The sequence below is a fragment of the Dermacentor albipictus genome, chromosome 6, assembly GCF_038994185.2.
Source record: "Dermacentor albipictus isolate Rhodes 1998 colony chromosome 6, USDA_Dalb.pri_finalv2, whole genome shotgun sequence".
Lineage (NCBI taxonomy): Eukaryota > Metazoa > Arthropoda > Arachnida > Ixodida > Ixodidae > Dermacentor > Dermacentor albipictus.
The window spans coordinates 125,038,872-125,065,466 of record NC_091826.1 but is presented as its reverse complement, the minus strand read 5'-3'; the positions used below and the strand labels follow the sequence as shown (position 1 = coordinate 125,065,466).

The window sequence follows — 26,595 nt, the reverse complement described above, 5'->3', positions numbered from 1 at the left end:
AGCCGTCTGAGGTTCCACCGTGCTAGATGACGTGAAGGGTCCTTTATGTTTGCCAGCCAACCACTGCTCCCTTATGAATACCAAGGCATCACTCTACACTGTGAAAAAACGCTGTCAATTTAAAGAAAATTAACAGACAAATATTTTTCTGTGTAGGCTCTATGACGGAAACCTGTTAAAAGAAAAGCGAAATTTGGTTCTTCTTGGTCAGTAGTCTGCAAATCGAGTCAAAACTAATATATAACCGTCTCAAATTAGTCTAACTGCATCAAAAACTATAAAATACACTTTTAGTTTTTGCTATTCATACACGCCATTTTTCGCATATACCACGCACAACGTGCTGTTTGCGGTACTGCTTTGATGCCCTGTGTCATAATCAAGATAGCGGCTATTGAACTAAATGCATTCCGGCACTGCTCCGTTCTTGCTTTCGAAAATCGTCAGAGCTGAGTCGTTTTCTTTTCAAGTGCATTGCAAACTGTGCACGACGTATTCTTTTACCCTATACTGGCCGCTTGTTCATGACATAGAACAGGACCGCGTTGTAGCCCGCAAAGAAAGTTCAGGCGGACAGTGAGAAAATTTAGCAACTACGTGTTCCGACATTTCAGCGTACGTTGCACTTTGTGAGGTAAAGTGGGACTTGGGTATTAAATTTAGCTTTAGTTTTTTATTACAGCACCCGTAAGGGATACACAGTGGGCTTGACAAATGTATTATTGTCTATTCTTGCCTTTTCCAAACGTCCTTCGTTTTCGCTGTGGCTGCGAGAAAAAAAGAACCATATGGGAGCTCCCAACAAAACTCACTCAGTGACATTAGCTCTAAGTTACGATCAAGTGTTTTGTTTATTGAAGTGACTCGAATGTGCGACTTTCTTTATGTTGTGTCAGATTATATTTGGTTTGATGCTGGGATATGAACCCGCCGCATATGAAGGTACATGGTATACGGTATTGATTTTGTTGCTTCGTAAGCTGCGGTTCAAGTGTTTTAGTACTTTACCGTCGGGAAATCATTTCGTCTGGCCACTGACTAAGTCGTTTCATATTGAAAATATTTAGACGCAACACTGACTGCGCGGCTTTGTGTATTATGTGGCCATTTTAAAAGCACAGCGTGGAAGGTGCTAGTATCTGAACCGCAAAAATATACTGTCATCATGCTCTTGGCCACGAAGAATTGCTCGCATGTTGCCTGATAGCCTTACTTCCGTACTTTGACTAAGAAAAACTGAATGTATGAAGGGCGGGCTGCAAAAATCAGAAACAAATGGTCAAAACTTGCATAAATTGAACTGCAGCAACACATCTAGTAAAAAAAGTTAAAGGCAGCATGTGTCATTGTATCACGTGACTAATATTGTACAGCTAACGTAATGTGTCCACTGTTTTAAATTATCAGGAACATTTTCTACGTTGTGCTTTTGAGGGAACAAACGCGAGTTAATGATCGTCCTGATCGTTAATTGTCCCTTTTCGGGCGCTAAAAACGTAAAAGTTAAGATACCGACATGCCCAAACCTACGCTCTTTTGAGTTAATGACCTCTTAATTGAAATCAAGAAAAATTATCGGGTTTTACGTGCCAAAACCACTTTCTGATTATGAGGCACGCCGTAGTGGAGGACTCCAGAAATTTCGACCACCTGGGGTTCTTTAACGTGCACCTAAATCTAAGTACACGGGTGTTTTCGCATTTCGCCCCCATCGAAGGAAATCAAGAAACACAAAGGGGAAGGACATGTAATGAGCAGGGAGGATAACCGATGGTCATTAAGGGTTACTGACTGGATTCCAAGGGAAGGGAAGCGTAGCAGGGGGCGACAGAAAGTTAGATGGGCGGTTGAGATTAAGAAGTTTGCAGTGACAACATGGCCACAATTACCACATGACCGTGGTAGTTGGAGAAGTATGGGAGAGCCATTTGCCCTGCAGTGGGCGTAGCCAAGCTGCCTCTGCTGCTGCTGCTGCTGCTGCTGCTGATGATGATGATGATGATGATGATTTCGCGACCGAGCGCAAGGGGAACAGACGGAGGCAGCGCGGGAGCGGACTTCGCGCGCGCGACCACGTGCCTATCTTGGAAGTGATCTCCTGACGGCTCATGCCTTTGTACGCACTGTGGTCTCGCCGCTCTTGCGTTGAATTGATAGAACGCGCGAAGGTCACTTAGGTCGCTGCTGTTGCTGCGCTTGCTAACACCAGCGTTCTGACGGCGAGTGTCCGCGCTCATCGAGTGCGATGTCTTCATATTGATTTGTGCGCCCAGACACAATGCTTGTTGAATCATTTAATAAGCGAATGTTCCCAAGATTATACTGCCGATAAAATTAGTATCCTGATTTCGTATAGCTATCTATTAATTCGCTATCGCTACCGATGCTTAGCCTTTGGGGCGAAACTGCGGCCTTTTTGTTTCGTTCAAGAAATTTAAAACTTGCATGGAGCACAACTCGGTCTATTGATATGGATTAAACGAAATAGTGTGCTTGAGCGACAGACTGCAATGTTCAGGTTGCTGATTAAAGCGATTCACTAAATAACTTCATAAGCATTCTATTTGAAGCACATGTACAAATTGCGGAATTGAGGCCATGAAGTAACCAAGTCGTCGCATCACTTCTCCACTGATCGGCTTCAATTCCTCAGTTTGAACATGTCCCTAAAGCTAATAGTAAGATAAGTTTAGAAGAGTTATAAAAGAGGAAGTCACGATTGAATGTGCATATTCGTTTTTGACATCATGTTCTAACTGGCTGCATGGTTTAACAAAATGTTTCAACCATAGGTGCACAAATGGTATGTTAATATTGTCGTGAATAGGTGACACGCATAAAAACAATCAACAAAACGGCCAAGATAGTGTGAGGGTGCTAGTTAAACTTCTAGCTGAACCAGGGGGGACCAACCTGTTGTTCCTTTAAAACGTAGCAATAGTCATTCTGAACGTGTCTCCTTTCTATTCTTAACTGTATTTAAAGAAAACCATGCGGGCTTCATATATCCTGAGGTTCACACATCGTCTAGCTTATTTATTATCTGCAATAATAAAATGAAGCTTGTCAGTGCAATATTCTGTATAGGCTTCTACTATTTTTAAAGAAACAGTTGTGTGTGCTGCGTAGGTTCTGTGTGTGTTGTGTGTGTGTGAGGGGTAGGGGGAGGGCGTGTACATTTTGTCCCATAGTGAGTGCTGTTGGTTTCAGAGTGTATGCGGTGCCACTGGCTGCCCATGTACTAATATTCTGCAGTAACCTGAAATGAAATAGTCGTCTGGCTGGAATAAGCATTATTTGGAAGTGACCTCCTACACCGTACTCACATAGGCGCACACTGTAGGGCGTTCTTGATCACTGTTCAAATCCTGGCCGCGGCAGCGGCATTTGGATAGGGTTGAAATGCGAAAACGCATCTGTTCCCTGCCTTAGGGGCACGTTGAAGACCCACTGGTGATCAGAATTATTCCGGAGTCCCCTACTACAACGTGCCTTATAATAAAATTGTAGTTTTCGCAGGTAACATCCCAGACTTTATTGATAGAAAACAAAAACAAAGGTTAGACTGAAATAAGATTAAAGAATTTTCTGGTGAGAACAATTTTGTGACTCTGCTACGATGGTTAAACCAATATCTAACTTTACAGTTCCTTCTTGCATAAAAAAATCATTCGATTGTACCTTTGCTTTGAAAGTGCGGACATCTCTTCAATGTCCACTTCACAATATTTGGACACTATGACATAATGCACACCTACCGCGATGCCTCATGCACACTGCTCACCCATCTGGATTCTACTACGTGTCAAAAATTTGTGCATGAACACATGCCATGAATAATTCAAAACAAACTTACTGACAGGGTCGGCGAGTTCCGTAACATGCCCACCAGTGCCTCTTATATAAAAAGATGTGCCTATTTATTTACTTTCCTTGCCTTGCTTTCAAAGGTCTCCACGTACGCGTGCGATCTATGGCAAGCGGAAGCTTATCTATAGCCCAGGAAATTGACTTTTAAGATGTTATTAACCCCTGGAGGGATAGCGATGCTCCTTGTTTTCTCAACCTACTGCGCATAAGCAGTCCTCTTAATATACCTGTTTTCATATCTATCTGTCCAGTGACGTTCTGATGTAAAATAAAACAAAAGTTAATTTTCTTCTTGAATGTCCTAAATTACACGTTATTTCTTACAGCCGAAGAGAGAAAGTGTTGACCACATTTAACAGCAGCGCAAGAAAACGTAGTGAAGTAAAAACGGAGACGCACACGAGGGCTACGGGTGACCTTCGTCTTTTTGTGCTGCAGTTGAACATTTTCACCTTTAAGCGCAAAGTATAATTTTCGTTTCGAGACCAGCGGCATATTTTATGATATTTGTCATTTTATAATGGTTACGTGATGCGTGGTAGAAAAATCAAACATGAGAGGAGTTCAAATGTAAATGCAGTCCGGAAGTTATACGTAGTGGTCGAACAAGGAATGTCGGTTGCCATCAATGTTTCGACAAAGAAAATTATCTTCATGAGGGCGACAACTGCCCTCACGAAGAGAAATGCTCTTTCAAAGCGTTGGCTTCAGCGACAGTCCTGGTTCGGCCATTATTCACCGCGATAGAAAATTGTCTTTACTCGTCACAGTTCTGTACAGTGGAACAGAAGAAAAAGTGAAGTAACAGAAAAATATTAACATAGAACAGAGCTTTTTCTGGGCCTCAAAATGAATAATTGCTTTACACATACATTTTCTCTGAAATAAAACAGGAAATATTAAAATAAATGAAAAATTTTAAAGAGGAAATAGAACTTTTTTTGTAATATAGAACAGGCAACTGTCTTTAAACACGATATTTCTCTTAATGTAAAACAGACCTTTACAGAAATTTTCTGGCAAGGCGGCTGCAAGGATATTTCTGTTTTTTTTTTAAGGAAACATACTGTACAGTTATCGCAGACGGGGTGTGCCAGATAGAGTGCCAGCTCTGCCACAGACGCCTGTGAAGCTTGATTGAGGCGCCCTGCTTTTTGATTCGGGTGGATGGTGAGTCACATGATACTTTTCATTTTTCGCAGGCTTTCTTTATCACACGGAAAAAATAAACCTGCAAAGGGTAGCTGGCTGAAAACATGCCAGTTTGAGGTTTCTTTCAATTTTCTACAAATTTGTTATTTTCAGCAGACCTTTCAGAGCAGTTGTAACGTGCCAAGGGAGACGACGCTTACAGCAGCATGGTCAGTGCAGGAAAGAGCCAAGGTTTATTGAGAGCGTGGCTTATAAAGACATGATTGCAGCACGCTGTACACACTGAGCATCACCGATGCGCATCCACGCGGATATAATCAGTACACGTGTCCGATACAGCAGTAATAAACAAATAGACAGTTGCAATTATAAGACATTGATTCGCATCAAGAGAAAGATTACTAAAGGCTGCTGCACTTGAGTGTGAACAATATGTACTTGATTATATTCTATAGAAGAGCCCTTCTGTTTTAAAAATACGGTGCATTAGAGCTAGGACGTAATGTATAGTGAGGTAAATACTATGGCTTTAAGATAAAGAGATTCGAAAGGCGTCTGTAAGCTATTTTTATAATTCCCAGACATAGACCCGATCATCGGTCACACATGCTGAAGTATACGGACCAAAATTATTTGAATTTTATTTATTCCTTGGAAATATGCAAAATCTCAAGATTAGGGATGGAAAATAGGCAATGAGTCCCTGGCAAAGGCCCCTGAAGTCGCAGAGTAGGAGCAGTAAAGCAAATATAAAAAAAAACATTTGCTAGCAAAATATTTGTTAATAAAAAAAGAAGAGTAGTCCTTGGTGCTTAAGCATGCTGCAAAAATTTGTCGCTAATTAAGGCAATAGTACTCTCGAGGCAGTGGCCTACCAAATATGTCTCGAGTAGCGGGAAACCGCGAACCATCTGACCCTATCTATCTATCTATCTATCTATCTATCTATCTATCTATCTATCTATCTATCTATCTATCTATCTATCTATCTATCTATCTATCTATCTGTCGCGCGTTTGGTTTTTCACCTTTTACTTCATCTATTTATAATTTCTTTACTTCAGTTAACTACTATGAATAATCTATGCTCTGCTGTCTATCGTGTCATTGTCTATCCGCTTGTTATGATTGGGACCATTGTCATATGTATTGCTAATTACTATTGCAATAAGTGAAAGGGCCTTGAAATGCGTCTGTCAGTTGTTTTATTTACTTAAGCATGTTTGTGCTTACCCGATGAAGAAAATTACCCGCCCATCCGTCCCGAAAGACGATCGCTTTCAAGACAGGGTTTGCAGCAGCAAGCAAGTTCACGTTCGTACTGCCTCTTGCTTCAGCGCAAACTAAGCGGCGCGTACACAACGCTCACGAAGCTATCAGCACTCGCCGCACTATGCCCCCTTCGCAGATGGCTTTCAAGATAGGGGCCCGCGCGTCTCTCTTCAACACCGTCTAAGCGGCAACAATACAGGCACAGGACGCTATCAGTACTCGGTTACCTCTGTCCCCATCACAGATTGCTTCTAAGATACCACCGGTGTCGCCATGTCCATACCGAACCGCTGCCGAAGTACGATTGATCACTGTTGATAATTGTTCAACACGGATGGATAAGGTGCGAAAAAGTGACAAGGGTCTGTAATGATCGGAACTTCACCAATTGACCTTGTGCCGCCATCCACAGCAGTTCTTGTTGCGGCAGTGCTGCTGTTTGTAGTGGTCGGATAAATTTCGTAACTTTCATACTGACATCAGGCTGTGTTGAGATAATAAAGTGGCACTGCTTACGAATGTGGGCGAAGAGAAACCTGACAGATGCTAGTGCCTGGTATCAACAAATTATATTTTTAGTCGAGCCCGCTCAATGAGGCGGAAGCCTGATTCCGCAGATTCCCCTTCTCGCGTAGCGTCAGCGTGCTAGGCGTGACACGTACGGAAGAGGACGTCCATGCGACGTATCACAAGCGAGAGCCACGTCAACGTGAGGAAGCAAGATATTTTACGTGTCTTCGCCTGTCATTGAGGTGTATAATTTTCGCATTTGCTTTCACATGTCAATTCTGCGGATTGTCATAATTTGTACACCTACTTCTTCCTTCTCTCTAATGTCCATTTCTATAAGTGGTACGTCTGGCGTTTTCATGATGCACTTACTCCTTACTGTAATGCCCGAATGGGCGAAGTGTAGGTATACTAATAAATAAGTAAGCGGTACGAGTTACCGTCCGATGCTTGCGTCGGTGGCTATGTACATTTGATGTCATGACGTTGGAATAAAAACAGATTGGAACAGTTTTACGTTATAGGTATTGAAATTGTTCTGCACGTTCAACCAAGGTAATATTCTAGAACATATGTAAGATCAGTCTTGATTACACAACGGAATTCGACAGCTAGACGTGCGAGAGGTTTGTTTCCCTTTGATAGAGCTCAAACACTGAAATTGCAACACTATGTATGCCATCTCCGGACAATAGTTAAAATAGTTAAATTCAGTAGTTAGAGCATTTCATAATCCAAAGATCTCACGCCGTATGGCACACAATTCTTTGGGCGCAGTTGCTTATATTACTTAATCCGGAGCCCTTCCTTCACCCGCAGGTTAAGAGCAAGCTTTAGCTCGGGTCCAGCTCCGACGCGGCCTATTAAAATACATGTAAAACGCAAAAACGTTTTTCTGAGATAGCTCCTGAACAGATTTTAATGAAATTTGTTGCATTTGAGAGAGAAAGTTAAACTCTAGTGATTGTCGGAAGTGGAATTTGGATTGAGGGCTTGAATTTTGTTAAAAATATTTTCAAATATCCGACCGTTTGAAAAAAAATAAAAGGACGAAGTTTACAAATTCATAGCTCTGCATTAAGAACAGATATCGCGGTTCTGTAAACGGCATCCATTAGATCATTCAAAGCAGACAAATTAGATATGTCATTTTATATCTTACGTGAAATTGTTACGTTGTTTACAAGGACTCTTCAAAAGCTGTATTTCCATAATACTAAATTTTTTGATATTCACGTGTAAGATATTAATTTTGTCCGCTTTAGATGTACTATGTGGGGATGCACGACTCTCACGCGTCCTCTGATATGTTGTTTTCGGGCATAGCTCCCGTCTCCTGTAATTCGGCTTTGCCGCGTGGCCTGGGGCCCGCGGTGGTCGGTGTGGTTGAAGCGCAGTACAAGAGATGGCGTGAGTGTTGCGCTGCTAACGCTGCGTCATGGCGGGGTTACTTGGGCGCCGAAAGGACAAGGCGCTTCCTCTTGGGTTGCGGATCGGCGAGCGCCGCGGACGTCCGGCGCGGGCGCCGATCCATGCTTCTGCGAGGCCGTCTCGCGTGGGCTCCTTCGAACGCGCCACCATTCGCGTGACCGTACGCGCGAACAACCAGGCGTTGGGATCCAGCATGGGGCGAACATAATCGCTCGCTATCCGGTCGGGGCGAGTCGTGGACTTCCTAGATTTTTCGCGCGCCCAGCGGCATGTTTTGTGGGTAGCAGCTCGGCTAGCAGGCATTGATCTATGAATGGTGCAATTAATGCCCTTGTGATTGTTAGCACTACTGTGCTGTCGTTCCTTTGTCCCAAGAGCACGGGTATGAGAATTCCACAACTACTATATGCAATTCACAGAATTGTATAATACTGTTTCGTTGTTGAGTTGCAGAGTTGAAAACTTCATTGTATAATTTCCCGAAAACTTTCGATTTTCGCCAATTTTGATAAAAAATTAAAGACCAAACTCAATTATTCTGAACCAACGTTCACGAGATTTTAAGTTTTTCTTTCAAATGGAACAAACCGCGTCAAATTTCGTGCAGTGGTTGCTGAGAAAAACGAATTCTCCATTTACATGTATTTATGTAGGAGCAGCCGAGCTAAAGCTTCGGCTTAATATTGTAAGATTGTGTTTTTTTAATGTGGTTAGGCGGTCCGCAAGAAACTGGGCATGACGGAAGTAGCGCATGCAGAAATTTTTTAGGGCGGGGAAGGCCTAACGCCAGTCCTTTTCTGCAACGCGAGCGTGCACCGCAAATCCCGCATGTCATCCGCGCCAGCGCATCGCGTGGAGGCAGAAGAGACAATTTTCGCAGCCCTAGCAGCGGAGTAAAGAAGAATTAAGGGGTTTCACGTGCGAAAACCACGATCTCGCTTATGAGGCACGCCGTAGCGGGGAACTCCGGACCAACCGGGGTTCTCTAAAGTGCACGTAGGTGTAAGTACACGGGTGTTTCCGCAATTCGCCCCCATCTAAATGCGGCCGCCGTCGCCGGGATTCGAGCCCGTCACCTCCTTCTGAGCATGCCAACACCATAGCCACTAAGCAACCGCGGCGGGTTACGTAGTACGTAGTTAACAAAAGCATCAATTATATGTTGACTCTATTATAAAAGAACACTTAGCTTAAGATGTTTTTTCATTGGGCTTCCCAGACTGCAGCCGAAAGTGCCCGCTTTCAAAAATGATGGGGGAGAGGGAGGATAGGAAATAACATATTTAGCTCACACACGTTTTACAGTGGGAAGGCAAGTGCCCCCCGGCAACTACGCTTATGCGTCGTGGTTACACATAACAAAATACAATCAACATAAAAGAGTTTCATTATTCACCCACACATACACACAAAAAATAGAGCGACCGCAGGTGTACGCGGCCTTGCAGATTGCAACCCAGTTTCTAGTGCAGCTGTTGCTTTCGGGCTGTTGCAATCTGAGTTCCAGTTTCCTGTAATTACATCGCCTCAAAAAATTGTTCGTATATTGCTGTTCATTATAAAATCAGTAACTTATCGGCAAGCATTTCACTTCACGTGCATAGGGTTCCACCTCCTCTCACTAAATCTGTTCTTGGTGACAGTTGCAGCTCTATCAGGGCAATTCGATAAATTCTGCCCCTCCGATCAGACGCGCTCCTAACGCTCCAGAGCACTTGCGTACGTATGTAATTGCCAAAGACCCAATCACTCACGGACTCTGAGCATTCCTACACATAACATCCATTATCTGGTTCTTGCTGGCCGCAATCGTAAAGATGCTGCCTAGTTTACTGCCACTATCTGACGCACTAAAGTACGAAAGAAAAGCGAGGGTTCAATAATTAGTTGTAACGCTTCTAAATAATAACGAACCGTCAAAACATCGGAACGCATTCTACTTCAGTTTAGCTCATTCCTTCCCAGTGTATATTTTCTGAAAAGCCGAGTTGTCTTGAAAATTCAGGAATTGTAGTTGATAGCGGCAACTGACTCTTTCAATCATTTGCTAAGAATCCTTTTTTGAAAAAAAAAAAAAAACGCTATATCCCATGAACCGGCAATTAACACAGCAAAAACGCTTGCAGTAGCATGTCCCTTATATTTTCAAAGTTTGACCTCGTTAGTACAAGTAATTATGACAGGGCAGTGGTCTTAAGTATACGCCGCTGGAGAAACGCACTGATAACGCTCCTAAGCTCTTGCATACGTAGTCTATTACCAAATACCTATTTGAACCACCTAGTTTGAACGTTGGCTATGTATTTACCATACCTTGCCCCTAACATTTTCCAAATATGAACAACGTGCCATGTTTAGAGTTCACGAAGGGCACCAGAGAAACAGACCATGGTCCTCGTATGCCGCAAGAAAATAGATAAAGCTAGGGTTCAGTAATAATTCGGAACACTTCCATTTAAGCAGGAACGTCAAATTTTCGCACTGCATTTGACGTTCATACCTCACTCAGTTGTTCGAGGAGTCTGGTAAACATTTTGAATAAATCTAGTATGCCGCCTGGAAGCGCTTGAATAACTAACTTTCAACGAATGCTGTAATGAACCGACAGCTATGAAATATTTATCGCTCATAATACTGAACACGCTTCATATTTAAACAAGATATAAGGACCACGCCTGGTATATAGTTAACCGTGGAAATCGTAAAAATGAGCTAAACGCCTTTTTTTAACGCAGAAACAGCCTGAGAAAGCGAGTATCTGGTAATTATTTTCGAAGCCACCTGTGTTACCCTAACAGTTCTAAATTTCTGTAGGCACCACCCACAAATGGCCCCCACTTCGTGAAAATATTAAATCTCTGTTGGTTTTGCCTCTACTGGGAACATGTGCTAGTGTAACTCTTGTGCAGAAACAGGCTGAAAATGAAATGTACAGACAATGTCCAAAGTGATACATTGCCGATAAAAAACAATCAGGTCCGTAGTGTTGTAACGATATCCCAATGGCTCTACGCATTCGACAAGGTCGTTTTCATCAGCATATCTAGGATAGCTCATACTTACAGAGCGAAATTTGACAGTTAGAGCAGTAATAGGTTTTATTCGTCTTTTTATTTTGTGGTAAAAAGAAAGTGAGACGGCAACGCTATGCCAATAATCTCTGGACAGAGACTGAGTAGTTGCGGTGTTTGATAATCCAACAATTTCATGTCATAAACATGCACATAAATCACACAATCGTTAGGCGCAGCGGACTGTTTTTTTTATTTGGACTCAAGCCCTTGGTCATAGGTTAAATATAGGAAGCCGATTTTGCGTTTTCAAATATAATGACGCGTTTCAAAAAAGAAAGAAAGAAAAGACTGGGCATCATCAAAGAAGTGCAACTGAAATTTGTTATGCCGGGAACTGAGTGGCGTTGCCTTCTCCGCAAATCGAGCATGTATGGTGCATAAAATTCATGGTCTGCTACAGCTCGTCCTGGCAAGCCATAAAATACAACATTTAATGGCCAAGCAGGGGACACGGAATTAAAAAAAAACAAAACATTACTTCCATGGGCAATGTATTTAGAAAAAATATATCATGTTAGCTCTCGTTTAATTGGATGCGGCGGCATGCAGCCGGGAGTGCCCACCTTCGAGAATGGTGGAGGGGTAGTAGCGAATGGCCTAATTTTGCCCTGCCCTTCTCACGAAAAAGGTGGCAAGTGCACTTTCCCCCCTCCCCGTCTTCACAACCTCTCCGGTAAGTACGCCTGCGCTGTTGCAGCAGAAACGACTGGCCGAGCATGCATTGCCCTCGGTGTTATTGCCTTGACAGTAGAATGTCACACTACAGAAGCAGTACGTGGCCGCTAATATTGAGTTTAAAATGACAGTAAAGATGAACGCACTACGAAATGAGCGCTATTTTATACGAGCAGCTTGCTCTTGAGTTGATGCTTTAGGTGAGAATAGTGCGGCTCTGCAGCAGAACTGATAGCTGGGCGAGTTTTTACGAATTCAAAGTGAAATATTTTGCGCGCACGATTGAGAAGGACACAGTGAAGGGGGACACACGAGCGCTCGTGTGTCCCCCTTCACTATGTCTCTGTCAATTGTGCGCGCAATGTATTTCACTATGAGGATGGTTGTGTTTGAAGGCGTTAATGTATGTAAGCTCGTCTTGTAATCGAGAATGCAAATAACAAATGTCAGACCATATGTCGCTTTGGACAGTCAATGATATATGCCAAGAATGGAAAAATTGACGCTCTACTAAAAAAATACAGTGCTGAGAAAACTATGAACAATTTAGTGGCAACGTGTGCAGCTTTTGTGCAGATGCTGTGAGTAAGACTGATTTCATTTGTGTTCAAAAAGCTAAATTGACAGTCGGTGAAGTTTACTTAGGATGATGGAAGGAGACCCGCAAAATCATTCCCTAAATTGCTTACCGAAATCGGTCTCCAGTTGTTGCAGAAGGGCGGGTCCAGCCAGCGATATGTCGTGCGTTACTAACTGGCCAAACATTACACCTATATTTGTCAGATGCCGGTCATGGGCGCGCTTTTGCGGGTGGATCGTCATGGACACCAGCCGGGCACTTGGAAGAGGATCGCCGCTAACCGAGAGCCGCACGGAATACACGCCTGCAATGAAGTTTATTTAGCGTCCGCAGAGTCTCAGGCAAGTAAATGGAGGTAGTGGTACCCAGCAAAAAATTCTTTTTTGGCGAATGTTTCATCGGATTTTTTAGTATTCATTCTGCGCCACCTTGTTAACCCCTTAACACCGGCTTTGAGCAGATATTTCTAGCACTTGAATTCCATGGCACGTAATGTGAGGAGAGCTGGAAACACGATAAAATTATTCCCTGCACCATTAATGATACCACAGAGCCGTTCCACTTTCAGAACTGTTGCCTAAGGTTTCCCATTTGCTCCATAAGGAAATGATGCGGAGGACAATAGTAAAATTCTCACACGCTTTTTCTTAATGGATTGTTTTAGGGAGATACTTTTGTATGGCTCAAAAAGTTGTGCTTAAAAAACGACGCACCAAAGTAGACGCACCATCAGGGCTCCAATCGATCACCTCCATGTCGGCGGCAGAACGGCGTTCTGCCTTCCGCTGCTGGCTTGAGTGTTGGCATAAGCACACTAGCGTTTTTGTTGATTAAATGTATCTGGTCTGACCGCAAAGGAGAGTTAACGTGAAGCTGGGGTTTTCTGACATCTCACTGAGCGCTGACTAAGCGCTGACTAACGCCGATGCTTTGACGTCTGTCGCATATCGAGCAACATCAAGCCTACAACGCTATCCCCATCAGGTGAGCGTTGTGAGACGCCTGATAGCTGTCAGGGCGCTGTTCCTTTTGTCCAGTGCCAGCTACTTTGGGCGCTGCGTCTCGCCAGTGTGCCGCACATGTACATATAGCTAGAACATCGTCAGAGGAGCCCACGTTCCACACTAACACTTGCTATCGCGGTCAATGGTTCACCCGTTATGGGGAAATCACCAATTTTGGCCTAAGGCAGCTGCCACGCAGGGTAATGTTTAATAAAGAGCCTAGGCTAAATGTCAAAGACAATACACGGGCTTCGTCGAGCCGCGTAGCTAAAGTGCACCGTGTCGACATTACTACACACTGCGATTTTATTCAATCGTGGTTCGTACGAATAAACTTAGGTTGTGAAATTTGCTTCCGGAATTCGTCTCTTCAATCGGGAATTATTCTAATGGTGCAAAAATATCTACCTTTCAAACTTTAACTGCAGTCACATAGGCTTTGAAGGTATGCAGGAGGACAGGTATATTATGAAATGGGACATGTGCGCCTAAACATACATAAGAAAACAGCAGTTGAACACCATCCATCTTGTGATAACTACCCTGACTGACATCATAACGCGCATATAAATGGAGCTTCATTTGTAGACATGCTGCTACATGAAGATTTACAGGAGTAAAGTATATTTCGTTAGATATCAGCATGTGGCCTCTTTTCTTCTAACGCTGCTGCGTATTGTATAATGATCAATGTGGTTCGTGTACACATCTAAAGAACTTCTTAGTTTTTAATTTATCATGTTATTGATTTAGTTGGTTGAGCGCTTCCTATTGAACGCCTTGGCAAAACAATGTACTTAGGGAGCATAAATGCAGCTACAGTACCGTTAACTAGGGAATTACAAAACTTAGTAGCGGTAAAAATCATGCTTATGTCAAGCGGCAACAAATATTAGGCCTACCATAATATGGAACATTGCGTCTGCGTTGACCACTGGGGGGGGAGGGGTCATAGGTCATCCTAGGGAAGCTCGAGTGATGGAATGAACTCACCGTCGTTGTACGCCGACGGTAGCTCACGTCTCATGCATGAGCCTGCGCTGCCCCAGTGGGGGTGGGCCAGGTTGTTGCACGTGCCATCAGGCTCCCGAAAGGGCTTGTCAGGATCGCAATTCACATTTGTTGCACATTTCACCGAAGCTTTGAGCGCTTTGAGAGGCACATCCTCCTGAAACTTGGACCTTTTTTTTTTTCGCACGGCAGTGCAGGGAGGCGCAGCGGAAATGAAAGGAGAAAATGAAAATCGAAGTACATTGGATGCAAGGGAATGCACTGGCGATTCCCAACAAACGATGTGTAATACAAAAATTGCAAAATAAATATATGTTATTGCAATGCATTGTAGAAGGTAGACTAAACTTTCTGTAGCAGTGCAACAACTACTAACACTCCATTTTGCGGTAATACGGCATCTCGGAATTTTCCTTTGCAGAACAGGCCAATTCTTGTGTGCTTTTGTAGTCCATAGTCGTTGCGTTTTGCACCTAACAATTTGGGTTGCGCTGATCCGTGTTATAGCTTTAGGAAAGGTCAGGCAGCTTTACAAGTTTCAGTGCTGCTTAAAAATGCCTATCTACATTCTTGCATGTGGCATTCTTTTTGCAACTAGTCGTGTGTCATGACGTGATGAAGCTCATGGGTCCCGTATTCCACTTAAAAGCGACAGATTCTGGTTTCCGATTTTAGTCTAAACACTCTGACCACTGATGTGTGCCATTGAATTTTGAATGAACTTACGGAGTATCTGCCTGGCGTTCTGTGCCACGTTGTTATTGTGACAAAGATGCTTGTTTTGTTCTTCGGTAGTTCTCTAGTCTGTCTATTTCCATTATTCTTGCTTATATCTACCTCAATTTCTTTATTAAGGCGAAAGCCTTAAGTGGTTCATACCCGCGATGACATTGCAAAAAAAAAAAGACGCACCGTTCTGTGCAATAGTACAAAAACTATCAACATCAGCAATGGCTCATACCCGGCTAAGCAAGCAAAAACTGCAATGGGTCATCCCTCACGTAATGGAGACGCTACAAGCACTCACAAAAGTAAAGCGTAGTGTGCGTACATTCAATCACGCATATGACGTACAGAAATGCGACGACTAGTTTGGTGGTACAAAACACAACCAAGTGACCTTCCCAGTGGCGCATATCCCCGTAAGCAAGAAAAAATGCAATGGGTCATACACCGTAAGGCTGAAGCTACAAGCGCTCGGCAAATTGAAACGACCAGTGCATACATTCATGGAAATCACTCATACGGCGCACAAAATGACATTTCTATGAATGCACTGCTGAGATGATGCAACGTAAAGTCGAAGAGAAACGTCGTTGGCGCTTGTGTGACCCCTCTACAGGAGGGAGTGAAGCCGCAGCTAAGCGCCGAGAACGTGCCGAAGAAGCCGAACTGTGAAAGCGGCAACGCGACGGGGCGAGATGGCGCATTACGAAGTGTGCCGCAGTCTTTCGCTTTCACGTGTTATAGGAGTGTAACATGCCGCCGAACTTTTCTCTGTCCTTTACTTCATTCAATACTCTTATTCTGTGTACCCTTCCCTTCTAGAGCAGGCAGGCCTTGTGCCCCACTTGCTTACAGCTGCCATCTATTTTTCTTTGCTCCCTGTGATCTCCTCAAGAAACGTAGAAAATTACCTAGCAAGAAAGGGGTAAGGAAAGAAGGCTAAATATCTCTAATGCCCGCTTGCAAGTATTCAAGCTGATATTTAAATGCCCACTTCCAAGTATTCAAGCTGTTAGACTAAAATGCTATTAGACTGTATTAGGAGTGAAGACCAACAGTGAATATTTCAACAACCTTCGGTTTGCAAGTAAAATTGTCCTGTTCTGCAACCCTGGATGAGGAATTGGAACAAATAATTGAAGACCTTAAAGGAGCAAGTGGAAGAGCAAGGTTGAATATTAATATGCAAAAGAGGCGAATATTGTTGATTTGACAGGCAAGGAAACAAGAATTCGACATCGCCAGCCAGCCTCGAGAATCCGTCGAGGAGTGAGTTTATCTAGCTCATATTAAAGTTAAGTCGACTTGTCTTCAAGTCTTTAAGTGCACTTCAAGCTTTTAAGAAAAGTCTACTTGTCGAAACATTGGCTCCTGCTTTCACCTTGTTCTCGTTTTGCTCATCGTCTTGAATTTCCATCTCCCGCCTTCCCCGTGTTTTCCCTTTATCTATGTCAGTTACAAGTGGCCCTGATCATGAGAAGAAAGTATAGAACAAACTAAAATTGGGTTGGAGTGCATACGACAGGTATAACCAGATCCTGACTGGAGGCTCATCAGTTTTGTTGAAAATAAAAGTGTATAATTACTGCATCCTACCGCGGCTCACACGTGTGGCAGAAACATGGAGGTTAAGAAAGAAGTTCGAGAACAATTTAAGGACCGTGCATAGAGCGATGGCACGAAACATGTTAGGGGAACATTAGGAAACATGATTCTCATGGGGATGGAAGGGGAAAACGTCGGTGTATCTTTGTTTAGATGCGTCTATGACATAGGTATTCGCATTCACTCAGGAGCCCCTCATTACGTCGTTTCTCCTAGCGTGTGCAATAATTTGCAAGTCAAGACCCATAATTTTTGTTGTTTTATTCATATGGAGAAAAATCAATGGCAAAATTTCGTAAAAGAGATAACGGAAAAGCAAACAAGAACAGCAAAGCGAGTTTCGAGAATTTGGCGTCTACGTAATGGTTTTCGGCCTCCCTCTTTAATTCGTGTGACCACGTGGCACGAGAAGCGTCCCCAAAGAGGTTTAACGTGCCGCTGTTTAAGGCCAAAAATGTCGATCCTCAGCGGACATGAAACCTAGGTAGCAGCGCTCTCCTCTTGCGAAGTCCAGGACAGTGTTCCTAAACACGGGCTATTTTTCAAGCTCAATACGTTTCATTTCCAGTGGTCCTATCAGGAACGAAGTGCAGGTGCCTACGTAAATTTTACATTGAAGTAGGATCGTGATAAGTTGACACTGAGATGTTCCTTGAAAATGTAGCGTTATGTTGCTACTTGTTCCCGTGGTACCTGCGGTATTTAGTAAATTTGGGCAATGTCAGTACTTAGCTCTTGAGTTCTGATGCCTTTTTAAGCTTCTCATAGTTATAATCTGACGTACCTGCGGAACACAGCTTCGAAATGATATTACAAGAACCTTAAAAGCTTGGTCATTGCACTTGATATTAAAACTGCAATGTCATTGTTCTCTGAACGTCGAGACAGCACAATAAACGAGAAATGCTAGCTGCATTATACTTGTAAGAGCCAACGAAAATGGTCGAAAGAACGCGGGGCGCTCAGTAGCCTGATCTGTATCGGTAGTTGCTGTGAATAATTGCTGTTAACTGATATCATGTCCCCTCACGTTCGACTTTAGGAAGAGGAAGTCGTGGTTCTCCGACCTGGAACTGAACCGGAACAGAATCGAACCTGAACCGAACTGGTTTTTTTTTTCAGTTTGACACCCTTATTTAAACGCAGTGAAACTTGATGTGTAGGTGCACAATCCTGCATGGTGAAAGTGTGAGACCTGCAAAGCTCTTGCCCAATATGCGAGCCGAAGAAATGCACGAGTAAAAACGCTGCACCACACCACACGTGGCGGGAAATGCAAATAAAGACTAGGTGCTTTAAGTGTACGCCAAAGGATTTTTGAGGCGCAAACACCTCCATAACAGCTACTGCGCGTTTTTTGTGAAAAGCAAGCCCCACAACCATATACTAAAATTCGAAGAAATCTAGAAATTCGCTCTATTAGCTCGATTGGCATTCTTAGGGTACGTCACACACTTTTCGGTATGTATGTATGTATGTATGTATGTATGTATGTATGTATGTATGTATGTATGTATGTATGTATGTATGTATGTATGTATGTGTGTGTGTATGTATGTATGTATGTATGTATGTATGTATGTATGTATGTATGTATGTATGTATGTATGTATGTATGTATGTATGTATGTATGTATGTATGTATGTATGTATGTACTTCTATCTATCTATCTATCTATCTATCTATCTATCTATCTATCTATCTATCTATCTATCTATCTGCTTGTATCGAACCATTTTCCTGCCTACCTGGGTCACTTGGTAGCACATGGTTGAATGTGTGGCGCATCGCGCAGCTATGCGGAGGGGACAGTTATACCCACAGTGCAGCGTCATAAATACCTCGGCGTACGTATAAACGAAGGGCAGACTTACGCAAGCATCCACTAAAATAGTATGAGAATAAAGGGGAAGCGGAATGCAGCGATAATTAAAGAGAGATCACTTTGTTGCCACAATATATCTAGACAGGAGTAATGATGCAAGCGCTAACGTTCGAAAATGCCATTCTGTGGTTAAAATCAACATCTTGACGTGGTTGGAAGGTAACCCAACGTATGTAGGTTGATTGGCTGTGGGAACACATGCTAAAACCACAAATTTGGCAGTGCAGAATCACATGGTTTGGGCCACTTTTGAAGTCAGAGAAGCGCAAAGCAAAATTAGTTCTGAAGGAAGACTCGGGAACGTGGATCAAAATAAATGGGCGACTTAAGTGCGCAAGTATTTGTAGCTGAAAAGCATGGTCAAAGAACGGAGTAAAAGGGCAAGAAAGTTGCAACCAAGTAGATGGTAATTGAACGTGTAAGTAGACAATCAGGAGTCATCAGAAAGAAAGTGAGAGAAACATAGAGAGCGGATTGGACCCAAGAAAAATGGAAACAAAAATGCCATGGAGATTTCCGAGAACGGGAAGAAAGAAATTAGAAGAGAAAATCTGTGCAATACCACAAAGTATAGTGCCTTGCTGTATGAGGTTCGAGCTCGTTGCCTTAGAGCTAAAACATACCGGAGCCATTATGCGTATGCTGTAGTGACGATCTCGAAACCACTCGACTCATCCGAAAGGAACGCGAAGGGGTTACCCCGTAAGACACGCAGGTAACGCACACTTTCCAGAAACAGTCAACCTACGAGATAGGCAAGAGACGTTTACAGTAGTGGTGGAAAAAAGCAGGAGAGAGAATACTATGACCAGATGCGCTACATGTATAGGTAGCGGTACAAGGTAGATAGAAAAGTTTAGAGGATGAAAAAATTTATAAGGATATATAAACAAAATTGATAGACTGAGAAAAAAATGTATAGCGTACTTCATTATGTCAAGCAGGCTAGCTCATTATTTGTCTCCGCCCCGTTTCAAAGTGATGCCAAATCATCATCATCATGGAAGCGCGAAAGACCAGCCCCGCTGCAGTACATGCCTCGTACATAACTCTTTTCGGCGGAGGCAATATATTGTGTCGTTATAAGGCTTCAATGATAAACGTATTACCGTCGATATTTCTCGCGTGATGAGCGCTGTTAATTTTTTTAAGGCACTCATCGAGCATGGAGAGCAGCAGTGGATAATGACATTTATTTGAAATACAACGCATTCATTTATTCGGTGAGCGGCATGAGTTTCCGTTGCCTGAAAGAAGGTCGAACATCCTCAACCCTCTCCTACCACCGCCTATCAAGAATATGTGCCGGCGCATCTTTGGAGCGTCTGGTCCACTTACTGAAAGACAAATGAATAAATTCCACGTCACGCTGGAGACGACGGCGACGAGCGAGGTGCGGCTTGTACTCTGCTCCTCAGCTGCAACTGACCAGGCTAACATGTGGCCGGATTGAGTTCACGAAGGATGTCGCTGTCTTATACCAGCCCTTGTCCAGGAATGGCCTTAGCGCTGTGCATTCCCCCCAAAAGAGACTTGTGTTGGGAGTTACGTCGCATTCGCATGGATCACAATCCCCTTCCGCTGGAGATGGCGCACATTCTTTACTAGTCGTTGCTTTGGGGCCACTACTAGCACACCGTGATGATGTTGTCCATCATGGCGCATGTTCGAATCTATGTCGGGCGAACGCTATTACCTGGACCTATTGAGACAAGCCGCCAATGAGAATCGTCACTGCCTTAAGAACTTCCGCCGGGTGCCTTCTTCGCTGAGACTCCGGATCATAGTGGACCCCTTCGAGGAAGAAAATTGTTGTATACAAGAACCGACAATATTGTGGAACCCGCCGCGCTAGCTTAGTGGTAAATGATTAGTCGCCCTTAGCAAGGGATCGTACTCTTGTTCCCTGCTTTGGCGGCCGCATTCTGATGTCTGCGAAGTGCAAAATCTCTCGTTTATTGAGATTCAGGGGCATTAAAGAAACATAGGAGATAAAATGTTCAGGAGCACTCTATAAAACATCGTCATAAACCATTTGAATGTCGCTCTACTCTAATGCCATTTTTTTTCAAAGAGAAGCTCCATGATGTGAGGAATGCGCCACTTTCAAGTTGGGGATGTGGTGACGGCAGTGTAAGGGCCCACAATGAACCTGGACTATCTCTAACCAATGTAACAGATGGTACGAGCTTAGAAATATATGCAAGCACCCGTCGCCTTGCGTAAGAATGCGCAGGAGGGATTACAGCCTGGACTAGCACCGACACACGGCGGCGACGTGCTCTGCGAAGTGGATCCGTCCAAGTGTTAACGTTAAAGAGACACTCATGATGCTTCACAAGTGGTTCTCTTATAGAAAGCAATATTTAGTTCTTTCTTCCTTCGACTTATGAACTTCCGCAAAATGATATCAAGCCACGATGCTCCAATGTTCTTCTTAAAACCTCTGTATGCATTCAGTTCTGTGCAAGGACTGCAGAATCACGCGTAGGAAGCGTGACAAATTGTCGCGAATATTGCTTGCGTATTCAAAGTTGTATGAAATAGTGCTTTCTCAGAGTTGCAGGGCACAATTTGTAGGCTAGGTGACAGTGATGCACAAAATATTGCTGCATTGCGCCATCGCATGGTTCTCACTCAACAGAAAACCACCGAGAATAAAGTTGTCATTAACTACACCATAGTTGAGAGCGTGGCGGAAAATGAGTCATAGTCTGTTCGCGATACTATCGCTTCAAAAATTATATAACCTATGATAGCAATAAGAACTGCTAATTTGCCATATAGCCGATTAGGTTAATTGAACAGCAGAAATGCTGACGTATTTCAAAGAGGAGAGCAAAAATTTCTATGAAGTTGCAAAGAACCTCGAAATATAATGGACCCCCATAAAAGATGAAGCTCGATTTATTTAGCACGACTAATTCAGCTAATATCATTGACGTAGTTATGCTGACTGTCTGGATCGCCACACTCGTAAAGCTGCAGTTAAAGTTTACGTTTAGCTCTATCCCACTCTGATCGTCAGGATTCACTAAAGAATAAAGAAGAATGAAGATGCAAGTTATCTTAAACGACAGCGAATGCAACTCTGCTTATTACGTCAATCTATCTTCGGAGAGGTGAAGTGCATGTAGAAAAACAAATTAGCTTGGTTTGTAGGCTCATCATTCGAAAGCATCAGCTACTCGAGAGCGTTCCGAACGCCTAATGCGTTTGCTGTGATGAAACTCAAATGTAATGGGTACTTGTGATTACACCTGTTTTGTGAGCATTGCTAAAGAAAGTATGGTTCTCTTGCAATAACGTGCGAGTGACAGCCTAAGTCTTCATGAAAATTCTGAATGAAATTTTTAACCTTTGGTTGAGGCACCTTATAGCAGCAAAGCAGTGCGTTTTGCACTATGATTAGCCGGGATCTCGCATAAATATTCGACTGCACATCGTCGTACATCCTAGTACATCAACTAACTAGGTAATGGACATGTGCATATTTAGACAACCACAAGCAGCTGGAGGTATTTTCATTCTTACCTGGCACCTGAATTTTCCGACAAATGCGGGAGCACGTGACCTCCCTGGAGGGCATCACGAAGCTTGGAAGCGTAAGGGCACCGTGACATTCGGACCCCTGCACAGCAAGTCAGTCCATACTCCTGATGATCTTCATAGGTTAAAAATCATATTACCCGTTAATATAACTCATTAGGTTTCTTTCAACCATCTCGCGAAGGGTTACACAGAATGATAAAAGAGTTCTAATTGGCAAGTAAATGCCGCCAAATACATTATCCTCATTGACAACAAAACAAGAGTGATTTAGCTTAGTCCATACTAGTTCGCATTTTCGTAGGTTATAGCTAAGATCCGATATTCGCTTGTAACTTACCCCGGGCAGAAAAAAAAATGCTGCACCGTCATGGCTAGATATACATTGCCTGTTGTGCTTACATACGGAAATATGAGAACAACGAGAGTTAAAGTTATCGCTCTCCAAGTCTCTTGCTTAAGGAAATCAAACATCAGAACAGGAAAGTACACCCGATAGTAAGCTCAATTAAAAATTGGCAAAATGCTTGACGGACATACCACTTATGCGCATCAATATGTAGAGCATTTTGCCATCCTATTACAAAAAGCAGAGCAAGAATTGTTTTCTATGACCGAAATATGTGTCATTTGAAAACAGCTAGCCATTGAATATACCCGACACAGAACGTTAAATCCAACACCCTTGAATATGATCCATCTCAAAAGCACGCGTTAAGTAGGATGCTTAGAACTTTCTAATATTGTTAAGGCGACAGCCTAGTTTGACATTTTGTTGATCTGCTGTTGAACCTTCTGTTGAAATTCCTACATTTATATTCAACATTCAGAGAAGGCCTGCGTTGCTTTAGGACCGCATAGCGCTCTCGTCGGGCCGCTACCGCAGCTTCACACATAGCCGCTTCCTCCCGACGGCGGTTACGACGAGCCGCATTTCGAGCTGTTCTGGCCTTTTTCCCCGTGGCGTAGCTACTCGGTCTTCCCCGCCCACGACTGTGCTCCAACTCGCAAGCTGCTCGCAGCACTTTCCGAAAGAACAGGGAGCACACATGCAATATTCTTATGCGTCGGCATATAGTTCCGGGCGTTACTGGACTCTTAATGGCTACACTAGAGAGTTTTATTTGCGCTCACTATATGATACAATTCAGACGTACTCAAAATGAGAACAAGGTGAAAGCGGAAGCCAAAGAACGGAGAAGTTGACTTCTCTTATTCAAGGCGCCTTGAAAAAGGCTAGTCGACTTGTCGAACGTTGACTTCCGCTTTTACCTTGTTCTCATTTTGCTCGGTGCCATGAATTTTCATCTCCCACCTTCTCCGTGGTCTCCCTGGCACAGAGTTACATTACAAGTTAGGACCTTTGCACATGCACGTCGTATACCGAGAATTATTGCGGCAGTTACCGCTAGTAACCCTAATTGCCACCCTAACCGTGGCAACATGGCAGCCCCCATACAGCGCTGACCACCCGCTTCGATCCAATTTCGCGCTTTTTGCTGGCTCTCCGCCGTGTCAGCTAGACACAAGCGGCAGAATCCGTCATCGCTAAGTCTCATGTCATGCTGAGGTCAAGTGATTAGATATTTTTTATGCCGTAATTAGTGAGATCGGCGTTGTTTTGACGCTGTTAGGACTACAGACATTGCACCAAGCCGTAAAACAGGTTTGATTTCTTGTTAGCCGTTCTCACCACAACCTTAACATTGGTGATGCGTTGATGATGCGGAAAGCTATTGAAGCCAATCGCTCACTGCATCTAAAATTTACTACCTCGCTCTAGCATGACACGTGATTACGGTAGCAAGCAAACGCCAAGTAGACGCCGAGCAGACGTTGTGGCGCAGGTGAACATTTGTAACCACATTCACCCGTAGTCCTTGATAAGGAGGCTCAAGGTAATTGCCGGGCAAGCGTTCAGGTAAAGCGAATCTCTGCTTTCGAATGCATATAAACGCATCTTATGGTTATGGCGTCAAAACGTTTTTGCGTCAATCGGCCAACCATGGAGCATGTTACAGGATGGCAAGCAGACGCTGAGCATACGACGCGGCGCGGACGAGCACACCTCGAGAGGCATTAAGCCTGCCTATTGGCTAAGAAATCGTGTAGCTTCCACAGTGCTGCAACCAGCTTGTGAAATGAAATATAGGGACTGGTGCGTCGTCATTGATAGTGGTGTGGAATGAAGCCCACGTGGCGACGTATACAAGGCGCGCGAGCATGCTTCGAGCGTGCTCCCGCTGTTTCCAGAACGTTCTATACGGGCGCCACCGCTGACATTTCCTGCGTAACTGTTTCTCGGAATACTCTAACACTGCTATTTCCTTTTCCAGGTGAACTCCGTAACACAATGAATGGCTCATACCTCCGTAAACTTGTGTACCTCACAACGCGACCTTGAAACATAAAGATCTAAGGCGCGCAACTTTAAAGACCCTGTTGTCAATAGACTGTCAAATGTTTATCATGTTTTTGGCAGCCCTGGATAATTGTCAGATTTTCTGTCTCTTTAGTTGTGGCGCCTGAGTGAACGGCCACTGATTTCCGGTGGGACACCGCCGCTCACTCAAACTGGTGGACTGCACATTTACAGAATGAAGATCAAGAGTACGCAGACCGGTCTTTCGCGCTTTCTAAATGAGTTCGGCTTTCCTTGCGGAAAAGTAAAAACAAGCAACAGTATTTATATTTCAGTTAGGGCTTCTTGGGCCGTTATGTCAACTACATGCAACCTCTTTCAGAACTTGCCCGAAACGTACGTGCTGCTGCACCGGGGCGCTTCACTCTGTGGCCCGCGCTTAGGCCAAGGTTACTTAAGGTGAGGAGGTTGCAGTGTTGGTAGCTTTTTTTTTCTTTGCAGAAAGTCGCATTGTCACAGCAGGTCATCATAATCATCATCAACCTGGTTACTGTATCATTTGGACGGAATCCAAGAATGAAAAGAACGTTTATTTAGGAAACACCCAGGGTACATATAGTCGTCGGCATTCCCAGGCCCGTGTTGCCGTAATCTTCGTGCTGTCAGTCAGTTCAGGCCGATACGTGCGACGCATGCGTAGCCTGCACAATACATCTTTCTTAGTTTATTAGTTCGATAAAGCCGAGATACACAATGCACTTGATTGAAATTGTGGTCGTACTGTAGCCATCTTGGCTGACGAGTTATCCACCTAGACCGTCCTGGGATCGGTGTTGTAAGTTCAGTCGGGTTTGCGTGCACTCCAGTTGGAGATGTTACCGGCTTGTCGTCCACGCTTTCCGGCTCATCGCTGTCAAGGTCATCGTGTCGAAATGGCTCACGCGTTGAAATCAGGTGTCTCCGATTCCGATGAAGTAATTGGCCATCTTCAGTAGCAATGCATTAGGACCTCGGCGCTGGCGGTCCCACTACCTGCACTTTGCGGGTCCATTTTTTTGTCTCGGATCCTGACCACATCCCCTTTTCGGTGTACTGGTAGGTCCTTTTTGTGGGCGCCAAGTTGTCTAGGCTTAGACACAAGATTTTAAGGTTGCGAGCTGATGTCTGGAAGCCTAGTTCGTAGTCTCCTGCCTTGCAACAGCTCACCCGGGGAACGACCGTGCTCCAGTGGCGTAGATGGGTAGCTGAGCAGGCCCAGCTAGAAGTCGTCATGATTTTCTTGTGTTTTTTTCATGATCCGTTTTACTATCTGGACGCCTTTCTCCGCTAGTCCATTGGACTGTGGAAAGCCAGGACTAGATGTCACGTGCTTGAAATCGTACCTGGACGCAAAGGTGGCAAACTAATGAGACGCGAACTGGGGGCCGTTGTCACTGCATACTTCGACTTGGATTCCATAGCGCGCAAAAATGCAGCTCAATTTGGCAATGATCGTGCTCGCCGTGGTGTTGCCCAGTTTTTCCACTTCCGGGAAGTTTGACTGCGCATCGAACACGCACAAGTACGAGCTTCCCGCATGCTGAAAGATTTCAACGCCGACTCTGTACCAAGCGTGACCCGGCGTTGGTCTGACCATAAAAGGCTCGCTTGGTTGCCTGTATGCATACTTTCGGCAGACGGCGCAACTTTTCAACACAGTTTCAATATCTGCATCAATTCCTGGCCAAAACAGCAATCGTCGGGCTCGTGCTTTGCATTTGTTTATGCACATGTGCCCTTCGTGTATACGTTGAAGTATTTCGTCTCTCATTGACTTTGGAACAACTACTTTGATTCCTTTTAGTACACCTTCTTCTATTAGTGACAGCTCAGTTGCAAAAGGTTTCAT

The 26,595-nt window shown here is 43.9% G+C and overlaps 1 protein-coding gene across 6 annotated transcripts in view; it reads right to left on the bottom strand.

The window, feature by feature from the left end:
* LOC135899463 (salivary peroxidase/catechol oxidase-like) overlaps positions 1-26,595 on the bottom strand; it is a 207,123-nt gene that overhangs the window by 142,100 nt on the left and 38,428 nt on the right. For all 6 annotated transcript variants that reach the window (XM_065428726.2, XM_065428725.2, XM_065428728.2 and 3 more), the window contains 3 exons: positions 22,331-22,427; positions 14,562-14,749; positions 12,674-12,868 (listed from right to left, as the gene is read on the bottom strand). In XM_065428726.2, coding sequence (XP_065284798.1) covers positions 12,674-12,868; positions 14,562-14,749; positions 22,331-22,427 — 480 coding nt within the window. The remainder of the gene's footprint in view (positions 1-12,673; positions 12,869-14,561; positions 14,750-22,330; positions 22,428-26,595) is intronic.